We start from the raw sequence: 10,587 nt of genomic DNA, 5'->3' as shown, positions 1-10,587 counted from the left end.
CGCTCATTTATTACACCTACTGTAATTGTAGCATTATTAAATAAAGTCATAAAAAACTTTACTACAACGATAATAGCTATAGTGAATTTATATCAGATGGTATATTAGAAGTTCTCAATAATTATTTAATCACCTGATTTTTTTGTTACTACAGCATATCATAAAATAATCATGTACTATATTGCAACAACAAATCATATAATCTGGGTACAATACTTTGTAGTGTTTATCGTTGAATCGAACACATACCATGAAATGAGGTTACCACCACAACACAAAAGATGTTTATATAATTTGAACTAAACCAGTTACCATTACCAATTATGCTGATTGATTGTAAAGCTATTCTAACTATCAATAAAACAATATCATCTCTAATTCAGCTGTTTGCTAAAAGCAGTCAATCTGTCTATTTAAAAGCAAAAAGGTATCGTTATATGACATTCTAATGTACGACGTGACGTTAGAACTTAGTTGTCTCATCTTTAGACGACCCACAAACTACTGTGTGATAGTCCCACTGATATACTGCTGTAGTAAAAAAAGCCCTCGGATCGCGGCAAGGTACAGTATCATGCTGAGGTATATTTTTGTATGGGAGACTCGAGCTCAATGAAAATACAAAATAAGGCGGATAGTTCTTTCGATCTATTTAAGCAGAATACAAATTAATGCAATCCACTTTATGATTTTTTTTATTGATTTTCGAACTGTTTGAAGATGTATTTAATCCTAGATGTAAATTTGCTTGTATCACTCCTAATGTATCTTACTGTAAAAGGTATATTAGACGTGTCCTTGTCTGAATTTCAAAATTTACTTCGGTCGTTGTGTATAAATAAGAAAAGTTCTACTCAAAAAGTTATTGGAACACAAATATAAAGTTGACCGCTTCACTAGTAGCAAGGAATCGTTTCCTTACGGTTGATAGAAGGGACGTGACCTTAGACTCGATAAAAGAACTGACAGATTATACGAAAACGAACGTGGCTGATCACAACTGTTGGTCGTAGTTCAACTGTATGATGTACAAATATTAAAGTCGTGTTTTTAGTGTCAATATCGATCTGCACTTATTTAGATGTTCCCGATCCGCTGGGGTAGTTGGCGGTTGGTTGTCCGGGCACAGAAAATGTGGGTCGGAAGTTTGCAAAATTCGCAGCAGCAGCGGCGGCCGCCGCAAATCCTGGTAGTGTCGACCCTTGGAAACCAGCCGGGAATTGAGCCAATGGTGCTGTTTGGAAAGACAGACAGATACGTATTACAGTGGAATTTTGGATAATCACCCCTATTCTGTAAGTCGATCGATTCGAAATATTCCGATCGAATGTGCAATTTCCATTCTGCATTCCGTTCGAGTTGTTAAATTTTTGAACATTACTCGATCGATTTGCGTACGTATTACCTATGTTCGGTTTAGAATCGTTCTAATTTGTTTATACAAGTGTGATGGTTTCATTTACTAAGAAATTAATAATATAAATAATATAGAACGTGTAAGTAGTGTTGACAGCTTTGATGGTTAGTGTTCGAAGTGTTCCCGAACGAGAGTCGATCGAATCATACAAGTCTAACGGAATAAAGAATGCAAAATTCGAACTCGAACGAAAGTGTAGATTCGTTCGTATTACAAATCGTCGGATTGCAGAATCGGGGCGAATGAATATGTTTATACTTACGATTTGGTTGGATAGTATTCCCAGTGGCAGCCAATCGAGATAGAATCGACCGCTCTGACATTTGCAGTCGTTGAGCAACCGGTGGTATGCGTGCCAATGTAGCAGGAAGTCGCGAAACATCACTCTTCATATCGGACAGCAGTTCCTCTAACTGATTGAGGACTTTGTGCAGGACGGCGTTGGCTGGTTTATTTCCAGCTAGAGATTCCTTGCTCAAATGCTGGTGAGACTCAGCCAGGCATTCCACCTCAGCAAACCGAGCATTTAAAGCCATCGCCGGATGGCTCGGATCTTGGGCAAGATTCAGCACGGCAGCTCGTCGCAGTTGTTCCTCGATGACGAGTGACTGTTCCAGCAGCTTAAAGCGACGAGCAAGGAATTTGTTTTTGATTTCCAAGAAATTACCTTTACCAACGTCCATTTTGAAAGGTTCGTTTATAATCGCAAAACGTATATCATTTTGGATGTCCTGCCAGCGACCATAACCATGGGTTACTATTCCGGCCAGCAGCCAGTAGTCATGGCGACGGTGCCATATCTCATATTCTCTTCCTGGGACCGCAGCCTTCTCTTCGTTGATCCAAAGCGTGTGCAGTTCAGTGAACCCACCATCGGCTATGTTGAACATAAATGTCCGCTTGTGGACTTCCAATTGCTCAGGTTTTGCGGGAGGTTTCTTCACATCGTCGTCGTCGTCCTTCACAATGACCACATCATCATCGTCATCATCATCGATTGCGATTGGTTTATCCTTGTCTGGATCTTCTGTGATTTTGACATCCGGATCATCCGACGGTTCTTCCTTTTTGGCATCTGCTGATGCAGCAGAAGACGTTTCGCTTTTTACTTCATCTTCTTTTGCTTTATCTATTTTTTCAACGGTGTCATTCTTAGATTCTTCCTTGGGTTTGGATTCTACATCCGGTCTCTTCTCGTCAGTAGATTCTGTGTCTTTTTTAATTTCTTCCGATTTTACTTCAGTAGAGGACGAATCTGTCTTTCCTTCAACTTCTACCTCCTTTTCGATGGTTTTATTTTCTTTCTCTCCGAATTTACCGGCATCCGATTCATCTTTCTTCTCGTCTAATGATTCTTTTTTCTCCTCCACATCTTTCTTATCTTTATCATCGGTGGAAGCACTCGTGTCGTCTTCCTTGTCCACACCGATTGGGGCCGGACTGGGAGCAGCACTCGTAGCCGGAGTTGCGCTCGTACTCGTCGTAGCAGATTTCGGTGTTTCACTGTTCGTATCACCGCCACTCAAAGCGTTTTTAACCGGTTCGCACGGTCGTTTGATCAGCTCTGGCATGCTGTAGTAACCGTTAATGTGCTCAAACTCCTGTACTTTCTTGCGAATCAACGACATCACACCGATTCTCGTTAGCACATGCTGCCGACTGAGACCTTCCCGCGGTACCCCGTCAGCAAATGTCTCCGCGTTATCCGCGCCCGGTTCGCACAAATGTCGCATGAAAAGAGACACGTACGCTTTGAAGTTTCGCTCCGATTTCCCACGCAGATCACGCACGAGCCACTGTGAGTTGAATGCATCTTGCGGTGGCATTCCATAGCGCATAATGGCATTGAGGAAGCTTTTCCGCTGACGGGCATTGAAGCCCAGTACTTCAATATTACCACCCACTCGGGCCAATAATGGAGGAAGTGGTCGATTGTCTCTCTCAGCTTCCTTCCGTTCGATTCTTCTTTTGCTTCGCCGACTCATATCGCCATCCTCATCATCCTCGTCGCCCTGGTCGTCGGAGTTACCAGAATAATCTGAATTGTAGTCGGAAACATTCTCCTGCCAGGTCGAATCCTCTTTGACTGGGTCCGCTTGTACGACTCCGCCGTCCGTGTAGTTAACCTGCTTACGAACACGTTTTCCCTTGCCCAAAGTTCGGGACAAATCTTCCTGGTGTTGTTCGTAATGATGACGAAGCAACTTAACCCAGTATGCCGGATCAGAATTCTCGGCGTCCTGCTTGATGATTTCGGTATCTACTTCTTCTTCAACATCTTCTTTCGTCGAATAGGAAGCCACCTTAAAGGACGACAAATACTCGTTAGCCCAATTTTCCTTCTCCTCCACACCCTTATTGGATCGATCCAACAGCTCTGCCACCGCCTTCTCATCGTAATGGATGGCTTCTTCATCCTTGGCGTCCTCCTTGAACAGTTCCTCTGTACCGAATCGCAAAATATCATCCAGCTCCTGTTTGGTAAAATTGGCTCCTTTTCCACCCATGCCTGGCCGTACCACCAGATGAGTCAACATCATTTTTCTTTTAGCGACCTGCGTGACTCGCTCCTCCACGGAATTCCTGGTAACGAACCGATAAATCATAACCTTGTTGGCTTGTCCAATTCGATGCGCACGCGAAAACGCCTGAATATCGTTGTGCGGGTTCCAATCGGAATCGTAGATGATTACAGTATCAGCCGTTGCCAAATTGATACCCAGTCCACCAGCGCGGGTAGACAGCAGAAAACAGAACTGTTGTGCTCCCGGAGCATTGAACCGATCGATAGCTTCCTGTCGAAGTGTACCGGTAATACCACCATCAATACGCTCATACTTATAGCCCAAGCCTTCCAAAAAATCCTCCAAAATATCCAACATCTTTGTCATCTGCGAAAAAATCAACACCCGATGGCCCTGTTCCTTCAGTTGTTTCAACATTTTCTCCAGCAACACCAACTTTCCAGCCGCCTTGATCAACGATTGAATCTCATAGTTCCCACCAGGACCCAGGGGGGCTTCCTCTACGGCCGCCTGGAACAAATACGGATGGTTGCAGCACTTTTTCAGATCCATCATGATGTTGATGAGGGAACAAGCTCCTCCGCCGCCCCTTGGATTCAACGCCTCAAAGTTGCGCGTCAGAACGTATTTGTAGTACTTCTTCTGCAGCGGGGACAGTTCGACTCGTACGATAAACTCCGACTTGGTGGGCATGTTCTTCAGCACATCGGTCTTGAGGCGACGCAGCATGTGCGGGCCCAGCATCTCGTGCAATTTTTTCACCTGAAGAAAAAAGGAACGAGTGTTTTTCAAGCTTCATACATACATTTATCATATGCACTTACCTGATCTTCCTTGTTGATATCAGCAAACTCGTTCTGGAAAGTCGCCATGTCATTGAATTTGTCGCTGTTCAAAAAGTTGAGCAGATGGAACAGCTCCTCCAAGTTATTCTGCAGGGGTGTACCGGTCAATAGCAACTTGTAGGCGATATTGTAGTTGGCGAGCACTTTGAAGAACTTGCTCTGGTTGGACTTAAGTCGATGGGCTTCATCCACGACCAGCACTGCCCAATCAATCGAACCCAAACAAGCAGCATCGAACGAAATCATTTCGTAGCTGGTCAACAAAACATTGAACTTGATGGTGCTGGATCGAATCTTCGAAGCTCGTCCACCGCGAACTGCACCTTCTTCAAACGATATCTCGTGCTCGCGAATGATAGCTCGAGAGTCTTTATCACCGACATAGGTGATGCAATAGAAGTCCGGGGCCCATGTTTCGAATTCACGCTCCCAATTGATGATCGTAGAGAGCGGGACAGACACCAAAAAGGGTCCTTTGCAGTGACCTTCCTTGTACAATGAATATAGAAAAGCAGCTGTTTGAATGGTTTTACCCAGACCCATTTCGTCTGCTAAAATTGTGTCCGTTCCGTGGGCCCAAGAGTAACGTAACCAGTTGATACCCTCTAGCTGGTAATTGTGAAGTCGCATTCCAGTTTCGTCCAAATACGGTGGTTGAACTTCATACTTGCGCTTCAAATCAGTGGTAGGCTTCTCTGGGGGTGGAGTGTAACGTCTGAGACCCAATCTTTCATCGTCTTCCAATTCTCTGACACGCGATTTACGACCTTTCTTTTTGCTCTTTTTGCTACTACTGGAGCTGGAGTTGATTTCGTTAGTGCAGTTTGCTCTTAAATCCAAGTAATACTCGATAGCATTTTTTAAACCCGGCGTTTCTTCATCCTCCTCTTCCCAGGTTGCCATATCGTAGGCCAATTCACGCCACTTGACGAGATACAGCGTACGACCGTCCCGCATCGTACGGTGATTGATGACACGATGAACCATCAGCCATTCAGGTTTGACACCGTACTTGTAATACTTCTCTTCCAACTCGGTTTCATCCATTTCACTGCCGCCATCACGCATCTTCAAAATTCGCTTGTAACGGTTGTCCGCCTCGTCCAGCGCTTCCTCCAGTTTGGGAGGTTCCTCCATGTCGTACTTCCTGGTGTAGTAACGGAACATCAACGGATGGTATACATCCATTTGCAGTTCGGTGACCCAATCGCAATGCCAGTAGGACATTTCGTGGAATTTAACGAAATATTCTCGTCTACGAATTGTTTGAGCTTTCGAAGTAGACGGTTCATTCGGATCCAGCGGTTTGGTAGTCCAACGCCAGGTGAGAATTTTTTGCACCTTGTACTGCAACGGGGGACAACCGCACCGTGGACAACGCCAATCACCATCCGGAATATCGTCCAGCGGCGGCGTCAAACAGAATGTGTGATAAGCCGACGGACAACTATCGCAACATAGCAACTCTCCGCCCTCTTTACAGATACGACAGTACTCCTGATGTTCATCGTCATCATCTTCAACGGGGCCCTCGGTTTCGCACGTCGGACAAGACCATTTACCTTCCGGTGTGTCCTCCAGTTCCGGGTCCAAACACACTAAATGATAAGCTTTTGGGCATGTATCGCACAAAATGATTTCGCCACCCTGCTGACAGACTTCGCAAAAATCTTGGTGCTCATGTTCACCATCATCACCGTCGGGGAACTTACTTTTTTTTGCCCGTCCTTTTCTCTTGGATTTGTTGCCTGTGAACATTTTAATATTATTATAAATTACGTTTACAAAACAAAAACTTCGAGAGGGGTTGTTCGAATCGTTGACGTAGGACTACACAACTATTGTTGAAATTTCTGTACTAAAATATATTTCGAATATTTAGGCAACAGTTTTGATTCGAAACACATCTTTGTATTCTATATAGGGGTACAAATTAGAAATTCAGAGAAGTCAATATATAGAAAAGAGGTCAGGATTTATTCAGTTAATACAAAAGAAAAGTTAGAAAATTTGCTTGTTGACATTAGATAAGTTTGGAAATTGGAAGGATTAATAGTAGTTCTTGAATGCCTAACACTATTTGCAATTTTAATTACAGAAATTCGTTTCTTCATGAGTAAATCATTACAGCTTTCATCAAAATTAGACTAGAAAAATCATAGTTCGACCACGAATCACTACATTAAACATTCGTCAGCGAAGCTTAACGCTATAAAACCAATTGCATCTAAGCACAACTTTAACACAAAATTGGCGTAAAGTCACCGGGGTCAAATACCGAGATCCCGAATAAAGAGGAAAGCTCTACAAATATAATTGAATACATTACGGCTTCTGATATACATAATTCTTGTTTGCACTTGAAAGAATTCGAACGCGGCTCGTTTGCCACAAAATATTTAAATATCAGTAAACTTGAGCAAATAAATGCTAATCCATGAAGAAATCACTTCAATTCTTGTGATTAATCATATGCGAAACGCTAGAATGTATGCCAGTTTAGTTTCGAACGATACGTGTATGCGAACATTACTGTTGTTTTTACTGAATGTTAAAGAAAACTTATTTTCAAGGCGACAAATGTGTTTCTGAACGAATAAGTAAAAAGAACTAACAATCTTTATTGCACTAAAAAAGTTTGTGCAAAATGACGTATAGAAAATAGAATACATAATAAATGTGTTATGTGCAACATCCACAAGTACATGAAATCTTCCGTAGAATACCATAACTAACTATTTATTTTACTATTCTGATAATCAAAGCAATTAAAGCAATAATTTAAATTGCGATATAATAAAGCCAATTATCCTTTTATTTATTTCTAAGAATCATAGGGAAAAATATTTCCCATGAAATTATAGGAAACTTATGCTCTCTGCTGTTTTTCTGGTGATAATCTCTTAATTTATACCCTCAATAACTAAAATATCGTCTTGTACTGACATATTTCGTCCTGCACATCTTATGGTCGTGAAAGGGTTAAGGAAAAGACACATTACAAGCGTATGGTTAATGTCAATATTGTGTGCGTAAAAACTATTTCAATAATCTTTTTCCGGATTTGATCAAATAAAATTATCATATAGCTGAAAATGAAACAAATCAGTCGTTTCTGCTTAAGATAAAAACTCAAGAAAAGTAGAAACTTTAAACGAAACCTTTTCCATTGTAATGTATGAAAATTCAAGAATTTGCAAAAGAAATGCGGGTAGACTTGCCCCAGGTCCGAGATTATCCTTCGAATAACCTTCACACTATTGTTGTTACTGAAGGGATAACAAAGTGTCTCTACTTATGAAATGCCAAAATCCCTTCATATAATGAAATCGAAAATCTGTTTAAAATTGGTCGAGCTGTAGATTTTCAAACCCTGACCATTGTCTGTACAATTTATTTTTCCTGTTTTTAATTCGCACCATTCTATAGAAAACAAAGACGTGGTCTTACGTCAACACTTTTTGAAAAATAAATCCGTCATATTATAGAATAGGATAGCTTATCAACCTACCGAACTTGGTTTTGGCCTTTTTACGAACCGGAGGATCAGCCCCCTCCGCAGCCTGCTCCGCCGCTTCTGCTTCAGCCTTCTCTTTTTCCTTGTCGGCTTTCTCCTCTGACTGCTGCAGCATCTTTTCAAACTCAGCGTCCGAATCCCGCTCCGAACCTCCACTAGCATCCGGATCTTCCTCTGAGCTTGCATTTTTCTTTTTCCCAAATTTAATCTTTAACGTCGGAACTTTTGGCTTTTTACCTTTTTTTGCACTAGAACTAGTGCTTTTTCGCCCCTTTTTCTTACTTCTTTCTCGTTCCAGCTCCTCTTCCTCGTCATCATCATCGTCATCGTAAATCATATCTTCATCCCTTTTCTCTGTTTTCGTTCGGGATCTACTAGATTTCGGAACATATTCCGGTGATGGAGGCGGTTCATCATCTTGTTTGTCTTCTTCGTCCTCGGCTTGAAGGTTGGGATTTTCTTCACTGAATTGACGCCATTTGGCTGCAACCAGCATCATCAGTTTGGACATCGGAACTTTCGGATTTTCCTTTGCCAAAATTGGCCTAACATGCGCATGAAAATTTTTGTAAGTCACCAAGTTCTCGTAGTCCTCCTCACTGTACTCGATCTTAACATCGGTTAAATCAAACGTGGCGCAAACCTCTTCGATCGACGGCATATTGAAATCCGCCCCCGAGCTCCCACTCTTCTTTTCTTCCTTCTTCTCCTCCTTGCCCTTTCGTTTGTCTCGGCTACTCCGCTTGGGCTTCTCATCCGAATCACCACCGGCGCCAACCCCATCGTCACTCTGCCGAAAATCGCTCTCATCACCGCTATCGTTCTTCTTTCGTTTCTTCTTCTTCCGAGCCTTACTCTTCTCCTCTCCCCGAGCCTTCCGTTTCTTACCCTTCTTGCTCTTCTTGCTACGATTATCCTCCGGCTCATAGTCCTCATCTTCGTCCTGGGCCGCTGCTAAATTTCGCAGTGCTTCGTCCTCCGAATTTTCTTCCGCTTCAGCTCCCGCTCCCTGTGGCGTCTCCGCTCCTGTTTCGTCCAGTGCCGTCTCTTCCTCTGCATTGTTTTGAAAAAAAAAATAGATTAAAATTCTGATGGCTAACAGTTTTTGATTATTGGAATACGTAACTTTAAAATTAAGCACTGACTGATTGGAGTAGCAGAACATGACGAAATCAAATTAATGATGTAAAACTGATTGTTGTAAATGTTGTTTATGAAAGTGGCAATTCGCAACACTTGATTCGGATTATGAGATCGATTACCAAAAAATAGGTACAAGTAGTTTTTGAAAATTCGTGTATTTACAATTTTCAATAACAAATATGAAAAATTTCAATTCAGTTTTCCTACGATCGACAATAGCTTTGTTTCTAAACGTGATGATATTCAACTGCAAGCTTAAACACCACTAAAAACAAAACATTATATCGCTCTCAAACCATTTGCAATCAACAATCAACGCAATGACGAAAGGTGAGCAACTGCAAGAATGGCAACAAAAACATTCACTATTCGGCAGCAGAGCTAGCGCTATGCATTAGCACCTACACAAGCACACGCACTGCAGGACAAAACGGAACAACGATGGCGACCTCCCTTCATCATAGACCCCATTCACATAGGCACTGCGAAAAACTACTTACCGGCAATAGATTCGTCGATTTCCTCCTCGGACGCCATGGTTAGATGGCTGAAACGAGTGCCAAGGGATTGTGCTAAGCTTCCGCTCGCTTTTAGTGGTACTTTGAAACACAACAGATGCGATTTTTCTGAAGAAAATTCGAATTTTCCTCAACCTACACAGATTTTACAGTTCGGTCCTTCGCTTTTCCAGAACTATAAAATTGCAATATGGCGCCCGCTTCTATGTCTCGATGCCGCTGATGACCTGTAGGAAAGCGATAACTGTTTTGACATAAAACATTGACATTCCGTATCACGATGTAAAATACACTGGTGGCTTGATAAAACATTTTTAGTTGCATTGGTAATTTTTCCCGACATTAAGTATGGCGTTTCGGGATTCAAGCATGTAAACATAAACAAATGACCAGTTCATATCGAGATTTCACTTCTAAGTTACGCCGGTTGTCGTGCAGCCTGGCGAATCTTTGGCACCAATTGAAAATCTGGACATTTTTTCTTAAAGGGCTTGCAAGGTAACGTCCACTGAGCTAAATTCTCATTTTCACATTATATGATATTCTAATGATTTTTCACTATCAGCATTTCCATTGATAGCTACAAAGTGTATTCAACATCGTGTCAAATATATAAGATAAT

The 10,587-nt window shown here is 42.0% G+C and overlaps 1 protein-coding gene across 1 annotated transcript; it reads right to left on the bottom strand.

Annotated features, from left to right (window-relative positions):
- Positions 1 to 672: 672 nt before the first annotated feature.
- LOC131434850 (chromodomain-helicase-DNA-binding protein Mi-2 homolog) lies at positions 673 to 10,171 on the bottom strand. Its single transcript, XM_058602053.1, has 5 exons — positions 9,948 to 10,171; positions 8,299 to 9,357; positions 4,767 to 6,535; positions 1,680 to 4,704; positions 673 to 1,234 (listed from the first exon to the last, which is right to left on the bottom strand). The coding sequence occupies exons 1-5, from the start codon at positions 9,982 to 9,984 to the stop codon at positions 1,074 to 1,076; spliced, it is 6,051 nt and encodes a 2,016-aa protein (XP_058458036.1). The 5' UTR covers positions 9,985 to 10,171; the 3' UTR covers positions 673 to 1,073.
- Between the last annotated feature and the right edge of the window lie 416 nt (positions 10,172 to 10,587).

This window comes from Malaya genurostris, chromosome 3, assembly GCF_030247185.1.
Source record: "Malaya genurostris strain Urasoe2022 chromosome 3, Malgen_1.1, whole genome shotgun sequence".
NCBI lineage: Eukaryota > Metazoa > Arthropoda > Insecta > Diptera > Culicidae > Malaya > Malaya genurostris.
The sequence above is the reverse complement of the archived record's forward strand: the minus strand, read 5'-3'. Positions and strand labels throughout refer to the sequence as shown.

Coding starts and splice junctions, on each gene's coding strand:
- LOC131434850 (XM_058602053.1), bottom strand. CDS start 9,984: ATGGCGTCCGAGGAGGAAATCGACGAATCTATTGCCG. Junction 9,358..9,947: donor AATCGACGAATCTATTGCCG/GTAAGTAGTTTT, acceptor AAAACAATGCAG/AGGAAGAGACGGCACTGGAC. Junction 4,705..4,766: donor ATATCAACAAGGAAGATCAG/GTAAGTGCATAT, acceptor TTTTTTCTTCAG/GTGAAAAAATTGCACGAGAT.